This window comes from Myxocyprinus asiaticus, chromosome 16, assembly GCF_019703515.2.
Source record: "Myxocyprinus asiaticus isolate MX2 ecotype Aquarium Trade chromosome 16, UBuf_Myxa_2, whole genome shotgun sequence".
NCBI classification, from domain to species: Eukaryota; Metazoa; Chordata; class Actinopteri; order Cypriniformes; family Catostomidae; genus Myxocyprinus; species Myxocyprinus asiaticus.
The window spans coordinates 6410075-6433301 of record NC_059359.1 but is presented as its reverse complement, the minus strand read 5'-3'; the positions used below and the strand labels follow the sequence as shown (position 1 = coordinate 6433301).

Below are 23227 nucleotides of genomic sequence, written 5' to 3'. Positions count from 1 at the left end.
CCGTTTAACAGCTGACGGAAGTGACATTTCAAGCACACGTGATGTTTTGCTGCTAGCTTTAGCACATTAGCCAACCTCAATTCAACACTTATATCTTAAACAACATACATTTTCAAACAGTGTGGGGTGATGTTAAAGCATTCAACTCACATTTGTAAGGTGCTGTATCCACTGAAGTTTTGCTAGTTGCTATAATCTTCATTATTTACAACTGTTTTGTCAGACCACCAGCACAGCCAGGTAACTCCACCCCTTCAGAGTTGATGAAGTGTCCAGTATTCTTCACTCTGTTTTGACGGTAGAAAAAGTGCATCATACGGGTACTTAAAATACACTTTTTTTCTTTCAGTGTTAACATACTACTCGCACTACTTAAGCTGGCTCTACACTAGCAGACTCAAAACAACTCATTTTGGCCGAGGGTGTCACATATGCAGACTGTTTTGCTGAGATCTTGCTCTCTTCAGTCAGAAGTATGACACACTTGCCGTTTAAAAATGGTGGAGTGGTGACACGCATAACGACTCATCGCAACTATCTCTCTCTGATCCCTGTCACGTGGAGCTCGCCAAAATAACAACATGAGTAAATTGCAATTGCAAAAGAGTGATTTGGGGCATTTACAGACCTGTAGCTTGCTTGATTGTTCCGAAACAGAGGCTAAAATAGTTACAGTGTTGCATTTTCTTCATGGTTCATTATGCTTGATTTTGGTGTGGATAGGTTATATTTTAAAATGCACCAAAACTGTAAAATGTCTGTCAAGGTTATTTTTATCCTTCATTAGTTGCTTTTGCATTATTTCTGCAGAATGACAGAATCACTATGGATTTTAATCAGTGTTTGTGATGATATGCAGCTGAGTGTGAAAAAAAAAAATTCCAATAAACTTATCATCTTGTCAGTTCTTCTCAGTGACTGAATGATTTTTTCAAACAAAACATATGTGTTTTTTCAGTGCTTGAAGCCATTAACTCAGCAGGGAGTCCCAACGGTTAAGTGATTAACACCTCCCTCTGAGAGGAGCTAACTGCCGCTCTGTCTCCCTCTGCCTGGCCAGTGATTATGTTAATGAAGCTAACACCTGAAAATCATTGGAATCAGCTAATGTAGAGCCAGCTACAAAATTACTACATCCCTATTTTTCAGGTAAATGTGCATACTCTCCCAGCAAGAGCTGATGTAATTGTTTGTGTTGATGATACTGTGAGACCGGCGGATCAGCAATGCTTGTTGTCATGTTGTATTTTAACACACTATCACGGTTCATGCAGTAAACGTGAATGCTTCATTATTACATCGACCACATGCTGCGGAGGATGCACGTCTGATTTATTCTGCGTTGCTGACAGGATGTGACACTCAGCGCGCAAGCGGCAGTGCACCCTCTAGTGGCGGATGATTGTATAGACAACATGATTACAGAACGCATTTGTGCTGAAATTGATTAATCGCCGATTGAGGAGCTTAATCGATCAAGTTATTAATGTCACATAATCGGTTATTCATAATAGAGATTGACCGATAATCAGATTTTCCGATATTTTTTTTTCAATATTCAAACATTTTTCTTTAATCAGATATCGTTTTTGTAATATCGGATCCACCGATATCTGGCGCCATCTGAAGTGAGTTTCTGAAATCGCACACAAGACGGCCATTGCAGCAGTGTGCGTGAGAGGAAACAATGCTGGGAGTTGTCCACAGGTGAAGTAACTTGCTTTTGCAATGTATTACTTGAATTAAACTTTATTAAACGTAACAGCCATTCATGCACTTGTGAGATGTGTTACATAAATGCTTGATGTGCAGTTTAAGCTCTAAGAAACAGAGACAAACTCACATAAAGACAAATCCTGCAAAGTCCTAAAGACGCAACATTACTTCACATTAATCAACTCGAAGAGCCTTGAATGAGTTCCTGTTTTAAATATGACGGTTTAATTTAATTCTCTGTTGGCTGTGCTCACTAGTCTTGTAAAGTTGCTGTTCAGGTTGATGCTCATGTTCCAATGGAATGACTGGCTATATGTTAGAATGGCCACCAAATGCCAGTGCAGTTTTTAACAAGATCCACTTGTTTCAAATTTCCTAAATTATATTAACATTTACTATTAAACTTTATTTCGCTATGAATCATCATCTACACGATTACAGCTCTGTGGAAATCAATTATCTCCGTGACACTGTTCGAGTAAAGGTTTTGCGTAAACGTTTACGGTAGCCATTCATGGGGCAAAGTTCTCATGTCACAATAAGCGTGTCTAAAATAGCTTTGTGTCGGGTGATAATGAGAGCACTGATTAATATTTGAGTGTCATTTGCTTCAAGATTAGCTGCAGATGTGCTGCTCACTGTAAAAAGAAAAAAAGTCAGCTTTGTCAGCAAGTGTTTTGTGAGGCAGCTGCTAAAATCTAGAGACAGACGAAACATTATTAATTATTCTGATGCCATTCGGGATGGACTCTGTAATGGCAGCAATGTATTTACTGTTTTTCACTTGCCTGAAAATGTATACTTTCCAGCTAACTATTTGCCTTTAGCCTATTAAACAACACCTAAATCTTTAAACTGTAGGTCTAGTTTAAAATGGAAGATTACATTCAATTCAGTGACTCCCTTGTCGTTTATGTTCTCAATTTAAAATCAGACATTGTCAATTTATTTAGCCTATTATTATTATTGTTGTTGTTGTAATTATTATATAAATAACATGGTATGTGATTATTTGTCATGATGCACTGTTGTTTTGCCCATTATCTGTTTCCCCTGGACTACACTTCCCATAATTCCCTGCCCTCATCACTGCCAGCTGTTCCCTGTTGTTCTCACCTGTGTTTCATTTCCTCATTTACCCCTGTGTATATAATGCCCTGATTTCTATCTAGTCTTGGTGAGTTGTTGTGTTTTCTCCCGTTCATGTATCGGTTCCCATTGTGGATGTAATGTTTGTTTTATTTCCTAGTTCTGCCTTGCTCCAGTGTTTACCGTGTTTTTGTACTTTGCTTTATTTTCTATTAAACTTTAGCTGCATCTAGATCCTGCTCTTGTGACTTCCTTCCAAATGTTACATTATTATTGTAATATAAAATTTTTCTAATTTTTTCTCTGATTGTTTTCTCTGTAAAATAATGATGAAATACATTTTAAATGCGTATCGGTTATCGGATATGTAAACAAATACAAATAATCGTTATCGTATCGGTTTTTTTAAAAAAAATCTATATCGGTCGATCTCTAATTCATTAACATCTCTAGTTAGCATTAATAATTCCCCTGTGGACAAAAATTTGAATGGGGATTTTTACTTCTGGAACCAGAATGTTGCACTCTATTGACTGGATTGTAAAAAAGTGGCTGTTACATACCAGAATGGTGCCAGACCAATGGTTGAAACTTAACCCTACTACTGCGGTAGGCTAATTTTTGACCTGGGAGAGGTAGATAATAATTTTTAAGTACCACATACGTATATATTAATATGGGAACCAAACTATGTGACTGTCAAGATTATCAAAATGCACATTTTATATATATATATATATATATATATATATATATATATATATATATATTTTTTTTTAAATAAAATTCTATAAAAGATATAACTATTTTATTTATTTTTTTACATCTTTTGTGTTCACGGGGCAATTTTGACCCAGGCATCACATTATATTATGTTGATTTTTTTTTTTTTTTTTTTCATATTTATGAATTTGATTTTTTCTTATAAACACTGTTTACATTTAGCCTCTTTCCCATACTCTCTCTTACACTTTTTTTTTTTTTTTCTTTTTTTTTTTTTTGTCTCTCACTGGGACTGCATTGCACATGCAGTCACACACAGACACACACATTCCTATACAAAACAGACATGACAGATGTAACAAACATAACTAACACACTAAATCAAAGGTACGGTGAGATCAAAAGTTCATGCACACTTTGGTCTAATCAGGGCTTAAAAGAGGAAATTGTCCACATTTTACTCTGCAGCCATCTCGAACCAGCTTGCAGCATACTCGGGCATCAACATTCATCAGTTCATGCAAGTAAATACAACAGATTTGCTTAAAAACAAGAGTAAAGATGTATTAATGTTGTATACTTGAGTTGTGCAGTTGTTTTGAAGATGTTTAGTTGAAAAAGAATATCTTGGTTTCATAACTTTTGACCACCAAGTTGTATTGAGCTGTTATGAGTAATTGGAAATTCATTCAAATGACTAATAATTCTCACATTAGATGTTAATATAAATTGTATATTATGTTGTATTTAGATAAAATGTCTCAGAAATGTTGATAAAAAAAGATGTCTTCACATGTATCACACTGGTCTTGTTGTAGGTAATGTATATTTTTAAATGTCAAAGAATTTCTACATTTTATTATTTCTAAACAAATGGCATATTTATTAATTAATTAGATATTTGTCAGTTAACATGCCAAAAATATCAATATTTTTACATGTACTAACAGTTTACAATATATTTTTAGATGGAAACCATTGGGTTATGAATGATCTATAAGCTTGAATTCCACTGGGTTGAAATTGACCGGCAAATGCAAAAGGTGTATACAGACTCTGAATGCAATATAAGGGTTAAATGGCCTTGATTATGTCAACTGAAAAGGAAAGGTTTTTTTGTTGTTTTGTTATTTTAAAAATTGTGACTTCTTGTACTTCTTTGAAATAAAAAGCACTGATGAATTGTGCACAATAAAATCAGGAATGTGCAATATGTAAGTAAATGGGGTCAGTTTTGATTTTATGTTGACTTAAGGTTTTAGCAATTGCATTTAATGTGACACAACAATTTTTCTTCTGCATGCATTATTTGTCTCATTCGTCCTTTTTTTAGATGTCTTGAAACATCTAAGAGGCTTTCATCAATAATAACACATTCACCATTTCCTTTTTTTTTTTTTTTTTTTTTTTTTTTTTTTAAATAACACTTTTAGCTTTACCCAATTCCAGTCCCTTAATGCACAGACACAGAGAATGTGCAATATGCAGTTCATAAATCTCTTCCTTTCTCCCTCTCTCCCTTAGCGACAGTGCTCGGCTCTTATCTTGTCTTCTTGAGCATGGTGAAGGAGAGTCCTTGTGCCCCAAGCACGGGGGAGAGAGAGAGAAAGAGGGAGGGAGGCAAGATGCAGCGTCAGTGAGCTGCAGTAGGCAGAGGACAGCGGCAGCAGTAGCAGTGGCTGCCGTTCTCTATTGTTCAACCAGAACGTTCTCCTTATCGCTCCAGCTAACCAGGGGGGCAGAAAACGAGGAGATCGGACACATACACTGTTCCTTTAGGGAACACTAATTCAAGAGGCATACAAACTCTTCAAGTTGTTTCTCTGCTCTTGTTGGGGTGTCTTTTCCTCCTAAACGAGTGGATTTTACCCGATTCAGGGGAGCCATGGGATTTGGGGTTAGGGGTGCAAGGACAGCGTTCCTGTGTTTATGGAGGTTATTTGTACTGCTTTGTGGATTCTCGACCACTCACTCCCAAACGACTGGGGACGGGAAGTCCTTGTACTTCTGGGAGACAGGTATGGCCATTTCAATAAGTGTCTTGATGGACAGATCAGTGGGGTGTGAAGGTTCCAGACATTAACACTGTACTGTCTATGTATTCTAAGTTACAATTGGTTTGATTCTGGGTTGAAAGAAAAGGAATTAGAGGGCTTCAGTCTCACTTCCAAACAGCATGGCAAAGAGTATTTGAATAATTTCTTAGCATTCTGATTTCTGATTCTCAAAGTCTGCACAGCACAGAGCATGTCCCCATTTCAGCACAGTAGGCTGGCTTCATTTCCCCATGTTGATTGTTTGATTTCTTGTGCTAGAAAACAGCCATATCATTATTATAGTAAATCATTCATATATAACTGAATGAGCAAAATGGTACAAAGTAATAAAAGTTATTTGATTTTTGATCGTGATTTTGGAAAAAAATCTTGCTATGACCTCTTTGCAGAAATATCTAATCTAGTAAGTATAATAGATATTTTAATTAAAATTAGCGGGTGAATGAAAACGTCATATTTCACCACAAATTAAAAAGAAAATAAGTAAAATATAAGACATTTTTCATAAAGAAAATTATTTATAAGTGCTATTAATATTTTGCATTGACATTATTTTATAGCAATTAAGCACGTTTCACCTGCAAATTGTCATTACCATAATGCAAAAAATCTCTTTCTCATTACTGTATACAGTAGCAATTAAAGGAATATTCTGAGTCCAATACAAGTTAAGCTCAATCAACAGCATTTGTGGCATAATGTTGATTACCACAAAAATAATTTTGACTCGTCCCTCCTTTTCTTTAAAAAAAAAAAAAAAAAGCCAAAATCAAGGCATAGTGAGACACTTACAAAAGCAGTGAATGGGGCCCATTTTTGAAGGGTTTAAAGGCAGAAATGTGAATCTTATAATTTTATAAAAGCACTTAGGCTACATGAATTCTTCTGTTAAAACTTGTGTATTATTTGAGCTGTAAAGTTGTTTAAATCTGCGTTTTTGGTGCATGCTACTAAATTACCAGGATTACAGGGTTTATGACACTGTAAATGGCAACAAAGCTGTAAAATTAGATATAACGGCTTTACGCAAAAGGTTAGTAAGTGATTTTATCACACTAAAATCATGTGGCTATACTTTTGAAAACATTATTTTAACATTTACAGATTGGCCCCATTCACTTCCATTGTAAGTGACAGTGGGGAAACAATGTTTTTCTTTCTAATTAAAATCAGCATATATTTTGTTCAGTAAAACAAATACTACCATGGTGTATAAATACTTGAAAAGTTTTTTTGGGCATGTAATAAAAATCAGTGATCTTTCTTATAAAGATTATTTTTGTAAAAGTAACCTAAAAGTGCATATACTCTAGTACACAATATGCTGCACAAATTAGATAGTGCATAAAGCAAAACATTCAACTCAAACCTGCTTTTGAAAACCTATATCTGTAAAAGGCTAAATGGACAGTATGGATTGTCCTAGCGGTCAGAGACTCAAGTCTGTGTGCTCATCACTATGTTGGTGATTTTTTAAGAGGATGTAACCACGTAAGAAGATTAAAGAGGCTGGTGGGATTTATGCTGTGAAAACCCCCGGTACATGCATGAAGAGAACCAGAGTAGCAGGCAAACTTAACCTACATATTTCCCTCCTGTATGTCACAGTAATTACACATCATTCACACATTTCATTAAAAGGTCTGATTGAAATGCAGAGAGTCTTTCTGGGATGGGCGGAAGTATGATTGTGGCATATCTGTGGCGTTTCAGTTGTGATATGACCCACGTTCTGACGATACTATGCCCGATCTGAAGCATCACTCAGGATGTGATAATGTTATTCTGCGTTCTAGTGTGCTCAAGGGTAGGGAAATTTAGTTTTGACGTATGATGTACTGTATGCATAATGAATCTGACCGTAGAATAGCTCGGGCTTCAACCTGTAGGAAATTGGCTCACATCTTTTTTTATTGGCTTCACAGGAGAATAATAAATCTGCTGTCTAGGGCTGATATCCTCTCATGATGGAGATGTTCATATAACAGTCTCAGAAAAAACAGGTATAGATGATATCCAGACAGAGGAATAAAGTGATGTTCCTATAGCACACTACAAGAAATCATGTTCTTAATCTGTTTTGTTTTCAGCACATCCTTAAAACAAGATACATTTACATGAGAAGCAAAATTTCTTATTTACAAAAATATATCTTGAATTAAGTTTATTTTTCTTACCCCATTTGCAAATAGTTTTTTCTTATTTAAAGCATAAACCTCATTAGATTTTGTAAGATTTGAGCTTGAAGTTGCAGTGAGCATCCCCGACCAGCCCGACACAACAACATTGGCTCAATCAGTGGCATGAGTTTGAAGACGGGTCTATCTGTGTCCAATCAATGGTAGACAGTAGGGGTGTAACTATTCACTCATCTCATGATTCGGTTCGTTCACGATACTGAACTTACAGTTCACGATTATTTAAACTAAACCTGAATCAAGAAAAGTTAAGATTGAAAGTTTTTCTTTTTATTATTATTACTTTAAAGACATATACAAAAACAGTTCCTTTCCTTTAAAATGTACCTAAAAGAACTGTTCTTAAAAGTGTTAAATGATCCATCAGAGATGTACTGGGATTAATATTAGCTAATAATTCTGCTTACTGAAAATACGGAATTATGTTGCTGCTTACACACTGTCACTGATTACATACATTTAAAATATTTTACATTTCAAATTGTGTTTTTCAAAAATAATCTCTGATTACATCTAAATATTCTTTTCAAAAATACATATTCAGTGGAACTGCATGCGTATCCAGTTAAACAATAATAATTTACTGAAGAAATCAAATCAGACATGACATTTGACATTAGGATTATATTGCCCCATAGCATTATTATACTGTACATAATATTCAGCATTATACAGTATATAGTAGATTAATATGGCAATATCATTTAACCTCTGTAAACGTTCATTTTCTGTCTCGAAGTCAGAGCAAATCACTCTCGTGCTTCAAACAGACATTCCCACCCTCGTGCTGATAAGGCGCCTCTCTCCCGCTACTGGTTTTACTTTCAGTTTCTGCAGTTTGTTTCAGCCGAACTCATCCAAAAACATGTGCCTGATGGTGTGCAATCGTATTTTAGTGCTCCTTGTGTGCAATTAAGTGATTTCCATTTGTATGCATGCGTTACGCAGGCGTAGGGCGTCGCACATATTGTATAGAACAGATGTTAAAATAGCGTGCCACGATAAACCGTTACATCCCTAGTAGACGGGGTTAGAAATATAATTAGTGGTGCTTTTATCTCACATACTTATTATTCTTCTTCTGTACAAAACTTCAGTCCCACACCGTTTTTCATAAACCCACAAATGAGGTGTCAAATCGCGGCTTACTGAGGAGACGCGTGCTATGACTTTAATAAGCGATCGTGCATACGGTATTTACTCTTTTAGGGAGACTTTTGTCTCTGCAGAACAAAAAGGGGCTTTTCCCAAACAGTGGGCATTTTTAAACCATTGAGATTTCCTACTTTCATAGGATAGTTTAGAAATGTCCATCCTGGTTTGGAAACGCCCACTGATTACTACACTGAGATTCCCTACTTTCACTGGATATTTTAGAAATGCCTATCCTGGTTTGGAAATGCCCACTGATTACTACATTGAGATTTCCTACTTTCAATGGATAGTTTAGAAACACCCATCCCGGTTTGAAAACGCCCACAGATTGGAAAACAACCATTATTGTTCCGCAGAGACCTATCCTTGCTTTTGGGGGAAAATTGCCACCCAAAAGTCTTACAAACTTTACATTGACGGAAAATTTGTAGGATCATATCTCTGGATCAGAAAGTGATAGAGACAAGGGGGTGGGCTATTTTGACTCGGGCTAGTAAGCAGTCTTTGAATATCACCATGAAAACTTCCTAGCAACGCCCTAGCAACCATCCAGAGCATCCTAGCAACCAACCCCATTGACTTCCATTCAAAATTGCTCTTTGGATATCTTCGAATCAGAATGTCATAGAGACTTCAGGCTTGGCTCTTTTGACTCAGGCTACCAAGAAGCATTTTTAGTGTCATCCTGGTAACTGCCTAGCAACCAGCTGGGGTCACATTAGTGACATCACAGAGACATCGGGGTGGGTATTTTCACTCAGACTAGCATGTTGTTATTAAGTATAACAATGTAAACTGCCTAGCCATGCCCTAGCAACCATTCAATACACCCTAGCAACCATGTATCAACATGCTCTAGCCTAGCAACCAGATAAAACACCCTAGCAACCTTTAAACAACACTGATATCTCTGCACCAGAACATCATGCATACATGGGGATGGCCTCTTTCAACTTGGGGCAGTTGGTGGGATATTGTGGTGACGATTTTGCCATAGCAAGCACCACTCATATTTTCTTCAGAAAACCTAGTTCAAAATATGTTCTCTGAAAACAATTCTAATGCAATATCATCTCTGGCATTTTTGCTTAAGTAAATTTACCTTGTTTTTGAGGATGTTTAGATGTATTTACTAGAAAACAAGACTAAAATACAGATTGATTGATTGATTTATTTATTTGGCAGTGTAACACATCTTAATGATGTTTAAAAGCCTTATAAAACTGCACAAGCTGTTATTTAAGTGATTCTAAATGGCCGTGTTTTTTTCCTTTCAATGGACACACATGGCATAGTCATTTACTTTGTGCTTTTATTTCTAATAAGCAATATGAAATAAATGGGATGATGATCTCTATCCATTTCCCTCCCTCTTTACTCTCTAAATGCAGGTTTGATGCTCAAATATCCCTGGAGAAGCCTGGAGCAATTCTGTCCATACCTCAGATTAGAAGCAGCATTTTTCTCATTTTATCAATATACCCTCTGTGCTGCTTTTTTTGACCCCCTGTCATACCAGATCTCAGCCTGGCTCCCATGTGTCTCAAACCAGGTTAATATTGACTCAGGAAGGATTCTTAATTAATGAGGGTATTTACGGTCCAAAATTGACTGCTCCAGTTACAATAACCTTGACTTGCATTCTTGATTAAATAGAGAGAGGCATCGGAAATTAAGATGAATAATATTTCATTAGATTTGTAGAGGGATTATATTTGAGTCCAAGATGTCAATACATTCAGGCACAGGTGGTTACAGTGTTGTTTTAGATGAGAAATAGGCTAAGACAACTGTAAGTAAAACATTTTGGTTGATTTCTCTGAACAGTGTAAAGCAGTGGCACTTTCAAAACATCTTTTCTCTTTTGTTTTGTCATCCCAGCCAGCCTCACATAACAACACTGGCTCAACCAATGGTGTGAGTTTGGAGCGGGACTATATGTTTGTCCAACCAATTGCAGTTTTTGACACCTCACCTTTAACCATCACCAGCTGGGACAACTTGAAGAACTGTCATCGTCTTCAGGCTGTTTTTACTCTTTGTTAGATTGCTTGGTCTGAACCCCAGTTATATTACAGCACCTCTTTCCATCCAAATGAACCAAATGCTGACGTCAGATGGACTAGTGTGAAAGCACCCTTACTCCTTTATGTTAGTCAATAGAATCAACACAGTCTGTACTGACTTTGGATCTGGGGCTGTGAGCAGTTCTTCTCTTTTGCCAAAAGCGACTTGTGCACCATTTATTTACGGGCCGGAGACGTTGCTTAGAGCTTGTTTTCCTCTTGTGATTCCATGAGATCCAAAGTGCACATTAGGACAAGAATTACGCGGCCAAGCTTAGAAAGCACAGTGAGTCTACTTAAAAGCAGTGTTGTCTTGTCTGCTGGTTTCATAATGAATCCACAAGATTAAACAATATACGATATAAATTATTAGTAAGGTTTGAGCTACAGTATTGGGAAATTATCAGTACGTTCTTAAAAAATAAGGTGGTTTTCCAACATAATCTCAGGACAACTCGCAATAATAATGATATCTTGGCTCATTTGAAAAGGTACGACATTTAGGCTACATCCACATTAATCCAGATACATTTGAAATCAGCGTTTTGGTTCTCCGTCAACACCAAGTTTTTGTTTTTTTAAGCTTTTTCCAAAAGTTTCTCGTTGACACTGAAACTGTATGAAAACTCTTAAATTCCATTACTGCACATGCAAAAAATTGCTGTTCCATTTACACTCTGAAACGCAATTGTCCTCGTGTTCCTTCACCGGACAGCAATTCAGAGTAAACTTCCCGTCGCCTTTAAAGGAATGCTATGTGAAGGTTGTAGACAGTAACATTTATCTTTAACAACGCTATCAAAGTGAATAGCAGGCACACAACATAGGCCACCATTTTGATTGTTTTGGGTTGAATGAACTGCGTCACATGACAACAAATACATCACCGTTTTCAGAAATCTCTGTTTCCCCTGTCCACACTACAACACAAAGACAACGTTTTAAAATGTATCCGCTTGTTAGAGTGTTTTAGAATAGCTCCTTTTTCACCATAAAAAATGGCATCATAGTGTGGACGGAAGTCCAAAATGTAGAAAAAGATGTGTTTTCAAATGAAAACATAGTAGTGTGGACGTGGCCATATTCCCACACAGATCAAACAAATATCGATACAATACAGGAATCAAAATTTAGCTAACCCCCTATCCAACACTTTAGTTTAAGAAAAAAATGTCTGTAAACAAATTTATTTGTGCAATATAAAAGACTGAAGTATATCAGTAACCTGTAATACGCTTCTCTCGTCTTGCAACAAACCTTAATGTTTTCTCTCTTTTGTGGTCCAGTGATTTTCCTATTAAAATTATTGGTAGGTTTAGGGTTTGGGTAAGGGGTTAGACTTTATTGTAAGGGTTATGCTTGGGTTAGGGGTTAAACTTAGGAAAAATCATAATACATTGTTCATTGGTTTGTTTGTTTGTTCATTGTTTGTTAATGAACAAGCTCAACTCGATTGCATGTTAATGTCATCAAATACTAATTATTACGACTTGTCATGAGACCAATTTGTGGTTTTCTCCAATGGTTTTTGCAGCAGGTTCAATAAATATCCCTCTTTTTTTCAAGAACTGGTTGCTATATCTCTGCTGGAAAAACCATATTAGACCAGCATGAATTTCCATGTTGGTCCGGGCTGAATTATGCTAGCTTGGTGCTGGTCTAGCAGGTGGATCAGCAAAGCCATGCTTTTTACCATACAGTTAGCTGGTGAAGCTGGTCTACCAGCATGATCTTCAGCTAGTTAAGAAGCCTGGTTGCACATGTAAGTTTCTTGGGTTGGGTTTATGGGTATTTTAAGATTTAAAAAGTTCCTGCTGTTACATTATAGGATATCAGATAAGCATATTGTTTTTTGGGTTTGTAAAGCACTACTTAATTTCTAGGGTGTTTTCTAAATGGTAGATGGTTTTCTAAAGAACTAGAAAATATAAAGTTCTTTGTGGGGCTTGGCATCAGGCTGGCAAACATTTCGGTTCTAACTGGAACCTTTATTTTTGAAGACCCCATGAATTCGCTTGACAAGCACAGTTTATTATTATTATTTTTTTGTGTGTGTGTGTTGATGTATTTTTGGGTTTGGGCTTGAAGTTTGGAAGGGGCATTTCGAAGGGATCATCCTCCATTTTTAATATAGCCAATAGGCTTTAGTTACATCACAGCCTTGAACCATGCTTTACAGCATGCTTGTTGGTTGCAGAGGAGGGACTTTCTCATTCTAAAGATCATTTGATTGGACAAAAATCTGTGTAGTGATCTAATGATATAAATGAATGTAGTAAATTACTTTTTGACAATCATTACTTGATTAACATAATAACATATAGAGAGACAAAACATACAGATACATTTTAAAATGTACTCTTTATTTAATAAAATGTGCTTACTTTTTTTTAACACAGTATATATTAAAATTGACAAACAGAATGAAGATTTATTGTATTAATATATTTTTTAATAAGAATAACAAGTAAGGCCCAAGTATTTTAAAATTTCATATGTGACGTTGTTTCTGCAACAGCCCCAGAACTCTGACACTCGGTGTATAGGTCAGCATCCAAATCACTAATTTTGTTCACTTACTGCCGAGATATAGTGCACTAACTGCCATTCACTGTATAGGAAATAGTGAATGAGTGAACGATTTCGGACACAGCCAGTCTCTCTTTGCCATATGATCGCCTCGTGCCTGCGCATCTCTCACGCGCCCCACGCACCTCGCTGTGCACGTGAAGAAATGCTGTCTGTTCGCACTCCAGTTGTCAATCACGCGAATGTCAGAGCAAAAGGCATTTACACTTAACTTGGATGTTTACATGGATTTATAGTTAATCCGCCTGAAGTAGCTGCGATAGTTTCCAGTACCCCTGCAAGGGCGCGGGGTAAATGCGTAAATACTGCTTATGCGGGACTATATGCGGATATATTGCTGCACTGATTTAAAAATGTTCACTTAACTGATGTCATAAGAGCCCAGTTACAAAATCACCCTGAAAATGACCATCTCATTACACAGAAAAGCCCACATTAGGATTAGAGCCAAAACTTACCTCAGCATGCTGCCTTAAATTGGAGCTGTGATTTTAATCTTGAAATATCAGCTTGTCTTGGTGTTAAATGAAGGCATTGCATGACAAAACTATTCTTTTTTTTTCACTGTGCGGAGCGAAGAAAGTGTTTCACTTTGAAGAGTTTGATGCCGCAGCATTGATTGAGTGACAGTCTGTGACATCGGCTCAGCGCGCGCAGCTGTGTGAACTTCCGCTCTCGTAAAAGTCCCATTCAATAATCTCTCAATAAATTACACATTAATTAAAATTTAACCCAGTAATATAACGACAGGAACACCACCCATTGTAAAGAAGTAAAAGAAAAAAAAAAAATCATTAGAAATTTACTAGAGTGAGAGTTAATAGTACCCACTTTTAAACCTACTCTAAAAGTAATTTCCCCCCCAAAAAATTACTCAAGTAAATGTAACGGAGTAAATGTAGTGTGTTACTACCCACCTTTGTAACAGACATACACTAAAATTCACAAAACTCTCATTCTGATTTCATGTGGTCTGTAGGAGTGTATTGCATTCAACTTTTTGGCTGTACTCACTGCATCACAACCAATGGGAACAGTAAATACAGACTGAACTCTTGTGTGTGGCCCACGCCTTAGTAGGGTTGATCCACTCTTAGAGCAGAGATTACAGAGATTACACAGGATTCGTCTCTTGTCTCCTTATCGCATATCTCACAGGAACAAAGTTGTGCTGTCAGAGCTACTCACACTTCTCACCACGTTACCTCTATAAAAAGGCTTGTTAAGGAAGCAGGAACATACAGGTTGCCTTCTGTTATCAAACCTAACTACTCCCAACACATACACGTGGCTCACTGTACATGAGTAGTTTACGCATAAAAGCTTCTACGCACTGCGTTTATGCATTACGTCAGATAACGCTTGCACATCTATAGATTTAAATTGGGATGTTATGTCACAAGTATGCAGAGCTCAGCAAAAATGCATTTCCCCAATAAGTATTTTTATCTTGTTTTCCAGTAAGAAATATCTAAACATCCTTAATCAAAACTGTGCATTAATACTTCTTTTTAGGGATTATATGTTTATAATAAGATTATTTTTCTTATCCCACTGGTGAATTTTTCTTGTTTTTAAGCATAAACCACACTAAATATGTATACTCTTACTGTACGACAACAATTGTCTCGTTTGTTTTTAGTTTTGTTTCTTCTAAAAAATTTTAGGAGAAACCTCTGAGACAAAGTTGATATTTTAATTAAAAAGAGATATGAAAGAGTTACTTCTGAGGAATAGTTTTCCTTTGAGTTATGTGTTTCCAAATGCTTGGTCGAGTTTGTTGAGTTCAGAATAAGACTAATGATTAAAAAGTCACTTATATTCCACAAATTTCTGTTTTTAAAGGTCTTATAGAGTCTAGGAGCTGTTTGAATATACAAAAATCAGAGTTTTTATTGAAAGTCTAGTCTGAGGATAAGCTTTGTGTCAAGCATAAAAAAATGTCAGCTGATGTTATTCCAAGGAAAGTGAATGGGGAAAAAATCTAGGTGACTTTTCACATTCATCCCCCAAGGCAGACAAGGAAATGTGCCATATCATTTAGGTAAAATTCCGAACTCATTCCAGAGAGCATTTTAATGTCACACGGCGTGACCCTGATTTTCATACAACCCTACAGGCAAATGAACCCTCTCGCTATAATTGGGTGAAAACTACTTTAGACCCTTGGCAACAGGCTTCAAATTTAGGACACGCATACAATCGAGGCTGGTTTTCTCTGAATTCATTAGTCTCTTGGAATGTTTAATAGCATATCAACTGTTTCGAAAAACTTGGGTGATTGATTTTTATTTCTTCTTATTTTGAAACACCTAAATGTATCCCTAATTTAAGACTGCAGCACATCTAGTTGCATTGTGATATGTGAGTGAAATTTTTTTTTTTTACTAAGAAGCGATGTGATCTTAAGCAGCACTCATATTCAGTAAATGAAGCGATCCAATTCTCTGCACACTTTAACCGCTGAACAGTAGCATATATTCCTGTGCATCCTGGGATGCGTGTTCTTAAAAGCGACAGATGTTAAAACAAAAATGTGTTAATTATGTTCATCGCATAATTTCTAATAGCTGTCACTTTTACTTTCTTCACTCTTTAGTCATAATTCGGTAGCACTTTATTTTACAGTACTGTTCTACATTCACGTACTATAGTAATTACTAGGTACTAACCCTAAACCTAACCCTAACCTTAACCCATTATAAGTACATGTAGTTACCTACACTGTAAGTACACTGAAAGTACACATACTTTAAAATAATGTGCAACCAATAATTCCCACACGAAATAATGAGTAAGATTCTATGATATTTGTAGAAGTCTCTGTGAACTCATTGTGTCTCTATTATGATATATACAGGTACGTTCAGGGACAGTCTCACTGGACACTAACTACAGCGCGTGGAGACATCAACTAAGGAGTGGAACGGAGGCTAATTTTAGGTTATGTTTTTGGAATATTTATCTCTCCATCCATATATGATGCTACAGTTAGGGCTGGGTGCTAGCTAAAATTAAATCTATATCTATAATAAATAAATATCTAAAGAATAATATTTTTCAGCCTTTTGACAATATTCCATATTTTTCTTGATATTTACATGTACTGTATTTTCTTTGAAAAGGCTTGTGAATTGTTTTTAATCAGAAGAACCATAATTTCTGCCAGCCATTTTTGTCATTACGTAGATTTAAAATGTTTATGCAAAAGTAAAAAATGGTAAAAAAAAAAAAAAAAAAAAAAAATGTTTTCAATTTCCAACATAATCTTTAGTTATAATTTATATGCTTAATTGTAACAATACATAGTAATAAATAACAATATTTACCAACTATATATATATATATATATATATATATATATATATATATATATATATATATATATATATACAGTAGATATTTTATTAAAAATGATTTATTAATGGAAAATGCCAAGTGGAACATCTGTATACATTTTTGAGTGATAACGCAATAAAACGTTAATTCAAAGTTTTGAATTTATTTATAAAACAGATTCACAGAAATGAATCAAACTTACCAATTCTAACTGCATTTTTTACTCTAAAATATCTATTGTAGTGGCAAAATTATCAAATCACAAAATTAGTCTAAGGATATGGTCTTTTTTTTTTATCCCCTTTTCTCCCAATTTGGAATGCCCAATTCCCACTTCTTAGTAGGTCCTCGTGGTGGCGCGGTTACTCACCTCAATCCGGGTGGCGGAGGACAAGTCTCAGTTGCCTCCGCTTTTGAGAGCGTCAATCCGCGCATCTTATCACATGGCTCTTTGTGCATGACACCACGGAGACTCCACATGTGGAGGCTCATGCTACTCTCCACAATCCACGCACAACTTACCATGTGCCCCATTGAGAGCGAGAACCACTAATCATTACCACGAGGAGGTAACCCCATGTGACTCTACCCTCCCTAGCAAATGGGCCAATTTGGTTGCTTAGGAGACCTTGCTGGAGTCACTCGGCACACCCTTGATTCAAGCGACTCCAGGGGTGGTAATCAGCGTCAATCCTCGCTGGGCCCCAGGCCCCCAAGGATTTGATCTTCTTTAGGAAATGTAATGCCCAAATAAAAAGTGCATTAAAATCATTGCAATATACATATGGTTGCATAATTTCATATTTGCCAGCATAAAAGATCGCAAATATATCATGAATATTCAAAATATCTCAAATATCTCCCAGCCCTGTTTAAAAAAAAAAACAGCATTTATAAAATCCAAACACAACATTCACCCATTAGAGATGGAACAGACTATTGTAACAGCCAGTCTTTCGAGGAATATTGCTTATATCTCTGTTTAATCCCTCTATTTCACCAAAGGACGTACTACACTATGCCACAATTAGGTTTAACAACAGTTGTTGCATTATAATGATACATAATCCAGTTCTTTTCACCAAAAAGGGGTTGCAGACATGTTATAAGATAATAGTTTCTTTAAAAAAAATCTGCTTTTTATGAAATAGGTTGCCCTTTATGGACTTTCCTGCTCTCCGGACAACTGTGTGGTCAGATTCCTGCTGGGAAAATGGTGTTTGTTTAATCTAAATGGCAGGGCTTACACTAAGACCAAGGCATCTCTAATATGGCTGTTGTGTGGATTAAAGATTATTCTAGATCCATAAAAGTTTATTTAGTGTGTCATAAGAGGATTGGTCCTTTACACCATGTTCCACAATATCCAAGTACCAGACCACATACGATTATCACTTTCCACAAGCATATTACATAAAAAAAATAAAAATAAATAAAAAAAAGACCCACGCTCATGTCTCCTTTAGGACAAGATGTTTTGAGAAGAATTGTGATGGCAGAAAGAATAAAACAGATATGAAATCATGTTGCGTAAATCTCCATAGGCCAGAGCTGAGAATTTGTAATGTCTGGATAGGGTAAATATTCAGTCATGTATCTATGGCTCTGTTCCTAAACCAAGTGAGCTGCCTACACAAGAAGCATTTAAAGGCATTATAGGTGTGTTTCCAAGGCATGCTAATTATGGTTATGTAAACAAAGCGAAATGTAAATGTACATTTTATGTTTATTAGAATATCATGTTATCTTTGCAAAACCACTTGTGAGCCAAGTCTACTGTGTGCTTCATATGAGAAGTGCTATTTGTATGTTGCACAGAGTTGATTTCTATGTAGAACGTACCAAATTGGTCACTTATGAAGGTCCATTTCAGTTAGGATGCCTATGTATGCAGTATACAGCAAGATACTTCACTAGGTCTGGAAACTAGCATACTGTATGTGTACATATATACATTGTATATGTGTGGCTGAATAGAATAACCTCTCTTAACTTCTCAAGTATCTTCTCAGCAAGAACATGAAGATACTTAATATTCTGACATCTAACTTCACATTCACCCTTTAAGGATGCCTCTCCATTAGACCAGAATGAAAGAGATCCAAGGTGCTCACCAAAAGAGAACAAGTCTTGAACACCTCAGACATGGCATTCAAGAACTCTTCTTTCATCTCGTTTAAGAAGCAACACACAGCTTTTCAGTGGCTTGAATGAAATGGAATCCATTTATAAGAGCAGTGACATTTAGTTGGCTGAAATAGCTGGTGTTCCTATAGATAATATAGGCTAGCAAAAGAAGGAATGCTGTACATTCCTCTGCGATTAAGTACCACACATTGTTGTCGTAACCATGTGAAATCTGGGTGGCGGAGGATGGATCTCAGTTGCCTCTGCATCTGAGACAGTCAATCCGTGCATCTTATCACATGGCTTGTTGAGCACGTTACTGCGGAGACCTAGCGTGTGTGGAGGCGCACGCTATTCTCTGTGGCATGCACACACAACTCACCACGCAAGCCACTGTGAGAACCACATTATAGTGACCACGAAGAGATTAACCCAACGTGACTCTACCCACCCTTGCAACCGGACCAATTGGTTGCTTAGAAAGCCTGACTGGAGTCACTCAGCACGCCCTGGATTTGAACTTGTGACTCCAGGTGTGGTAGTCAGCGTCTTTACCTGCTGAGCTACCCAGGCCCCCAACTTTTTCTCACTTTAAACCTTTGTATTTTTACATTGTATCTAAATTTGGTTTTGACAACTGGCCCATAAGTCGACCAGCCCACCGTAAAAAGTCCTGATGGCCAGTCCATTCCTGCTCACCAGCACCAGGTCCCAGATGCCCTGAACCTGAATGTGTAATGTCAGTTTGATTCTTGCTACAGCTAATCATGTTTGACAGGCTACTGGATCTGAAAGCACAGGCAGGTGGCTGCAGGGTGGTTAGGCTCTGTCTTCCAGGCTCTGTCTTCTTTACCTCTTTAAGCTTTTCCAGATTTCAGTCTTCAATGTTCTCCATTCACCCAATCTTCCTTCCTCCATTCCTTTCCATCTTCCTTCCTTCATTCTTTGCTTATATGTTTCCGTCCTTCCTTCTTGCCTTCCATCCATCCATCCATCCATACATACATCCATACATACATACATCTGTCTTTACTTCCTTCCTTCCTTCTATCCATCCATCCGTCCATCCATCATCTTCTTTTTGTACCTCCTTCCATCCTTCCTTGTATGCTTGTTTCATTCCTCTCTTCTTTCCTTCCCTCCTTCCTTCCTTCCTTCCTTTCTTTTCTCTCTTCTTTCTTTCTTTCTTTCTTTCTTTCTTTCTTCTGTCCCTCACTTGCTTGCTTCCTTCCTTCTGTCTGTCCATCCATCCTTCCTTCCTACCTTTCTTCCTTATCATCTTCCTTTCATCCTTTTGCTCCATTTTGTACCATTGTATAAAACTTTAATTTTTAAGGGAAAATATTTTTTTTTACAATCCATCCATTCTATCCTCTCTAATGTGGGTGTTGTTTGTTGTTCCATTTCTCACTGTGGCAGCACCTCCACATTTACACTTTGATGCCTTCAGATCTTTTATAAAGGCAGAGCAGGCATGAGCTCCATTTCTGTTGCACCTCCCTTTATAGTTACTTCATGCAGCTGACACAATGCTAAAGCTAATATGTCTTTAATCTTCTTTAATTACTCTAGTAACTTCGTTACTCAATATTTGCCTATCTGAATCAAAAATCCCTCTTTTCCTAATATTTCACATGCATATATTGTGCATGAGTCAAATGTAAAACTTATAAGGTCCTTTTTGGAGCTGTGGTCACTTTGAACTGTCATATAGAAAAGAACCGCTGACCACTAACTTTGTGTTCCACAGAAAAACATAATAACACACAGGTTTGGAATGTCATGAAAGTGAGTAAATAATGAAATAAGTTGCATAAGATACAGTAAGTTGCAGTGGCAGAGGTTTTTTTTTTTTTTTTTATTGTATTAAGGTCAACATGAAAGGGTGTTCACAACCCATTTAACTTCTGTAAAACTAAATGTATTATTTAATTTTTTCCTTTTAACTCAATTTTGGCTGTGTATAAAACACCTTGGTTATTTTTTTCGCCCTATACCGGTAAACGCAATACTTAACCTTATCATGCTCTCTCTCAGCTTCCCTCCAGATTATTTCCTAATCACCTTGAAGTTGCTACAGCACACAAATGTGAATTTCTCTTCTGTCTGAATATTATTCCATGCAACGGGTGCCTACACACTCACTCCTACTCAGTTCATGTTGTGATCTCTGTGCATGGTGCTCTGCAGTCAGGCTACGATGAAGTCTGTTTTTGCAGTGGCAGTGAGGGGATTGGAATACATCGCTGTCACAGCTGTCAGTCATGGCACAAGTCCCCTATGCCATGCTGACAACTGCAGCCATAGCAACTGCAGTGTGACGACAGTGTTATATTAAGCATTGCATCTTTTGAAGCTTTTTCTTCTATCCTGCATTTGCTTCTTCTAAGTGCGTTTCGTCAGTGTATCCTGACATGAGCCTGTTATAGTTTTCTTACATTCAGGAAGCATATCGAGGGATGGCAGGTTTGTCTCCGATTTATTTGTGATTAGATTTCAATTCATTTGGGTATATTTAAGTTATAATGTCCATTTTTCTCAATACTAATTTCGATGCCACAAAAAAAATACTAAATAATTTGAGTAAACTGTTTTGAGTACTCAAGTAATTATTTAAGACAAATAAACATTAACTTAAAAAACAAAAACAAATTTCAAGCATCAGACAGTGTTAGGTTAGGTAAGGGTTAGGGTTAGCAGTATGGGTTAGGGTTAGGTTAGTATCAACCCTGGGTCAGCAGTATTGATCCACTGTATTATTATTAAATATTAATACTTTTAAAGTTACTAAAGTTATCCAGCCAAAAAAGCACACACACATAAGTCACCTGTCAGTCAGTCAAATCGTACCAAAATGAGAAAATAAAAAGTGATCTTTAAGATTGTCGTTAAGATTTGTTTAGTTTCTCTCTCTACTCTATTTTCCTTTTAGCGCATTAACGTGATCAACCAGTGGCTGTCTTGGCAGAAGAGTAAAAAATTGATCTTGTGATTTTAAGAATAAATATTGGGATTGTTCAAATGAATATTGTGGTAAATTGGAAAATATATATATATATATATATATATATTTTTCCCAGCCTTAGTGAACCCACTTATAGCCACGGAAATGTATATTGATCAAAGTGTAAACAGTATAGAAAATTATCTACTGGCTGACACAATTCTACTGCTGTACAGAATATACCACCCACTTCTGATTGTTATGCAGAAAACAATGTGGCTAGTATTACCGATAGCTCCAAGCCTCTCTGGGTTTTCCCTCACAACAGCTAAAATGCTATAGCTCATGCATGAAACCGCATGGCCCTAGGTGTGTTTTTTCTAATGCGTGAAGTACTTGCAGTGGGGCCATGTGCTTGTGTGTGTGCGTATGCTTGTATGTAGGTCAGTTCAATCTCTTGCAATCCTCCTGATAAACCAAGCAGTCTTGAAACGGCATTGCCAGCCTCCCCCACTGACCACCCCCCACCCACTTCCTATCTCTGATGGCCAGTATAACAGTGTAACCCCACAGATGGAATCTTACTTTGGCTAGCGACAGTTTTTGAAGAATTAATATCATTAAAGCTCTGCATTGCCATGGAGTGTGTGTGTTTGTGTGTGTGGGTATGTGTATTGCCATGGCTCAGAGAACCTAGGCAGCTGGTATTTACATGATCACAGATTGGCGAGGAGATACCATGTGGAGGGACGAGACAGGAATGATTCTTTTAATCTCTCCATTCAGCTCGCTGTGAAATGGATGGACTTGTATTACGAGTGCATAAAAGTTTCTCTTCCGGCAATGTTTTTTGTTATAGGACCTCTTTAGATGGTTTTGCAGACTTGTAAAGTTTTATTGGTGTTGTGAAGATGGTTTTATTCCCTAATCAGTGTAAATATGAAGGAGAAAATACAGTTAAGTGTATTATTTCATCCAACCGGGTTGTTTAGTATGAGATGGCGAAATCGTATGAGTTTGTGCATACAATAACTTACAACTTTTACTCCCAAAAAACGACATTATTACTTTATTTTTTTATATTTTTTCCTAAGTTAAACCATTAACCCAAACCTAAACTTATCCATAAAGTGTAACCCCTTACCCAGACCCTAAACCTTAATTAGGAGTTTTCATGAGACTATGTTTGGTCTTATAAACCAGATAGTTCCAGTCCTTGATGTT

The 23227-nt window shown here is 36.7% G+C and overlaps 1 protein-coding gene across 1 annotated transcript in view; it reads left to right on the top strand.

Moving 5' to 3' along the window:
• The first annotated feature begins 5251 nt into the window (after positions 1-5251).
• The window catches only part of LOC127454648 (thrombospondin type-1 domain-containing protein 7A), a 151570-nt gene continuing 133594 nt past the window's right edge, over positions 5252-23227 (top strand). The window contains exon 1 of the mRNA XM_051721998.1: positions 5252-5546. Coding sequence (XP_051577958.1) covers positions 5414-5546 — 133 coding nt within the window. The 5' untranslated portion in view covers positions 5252-5413. The remainder of the gene's footprint in view (positions 5547-23227) is intronic.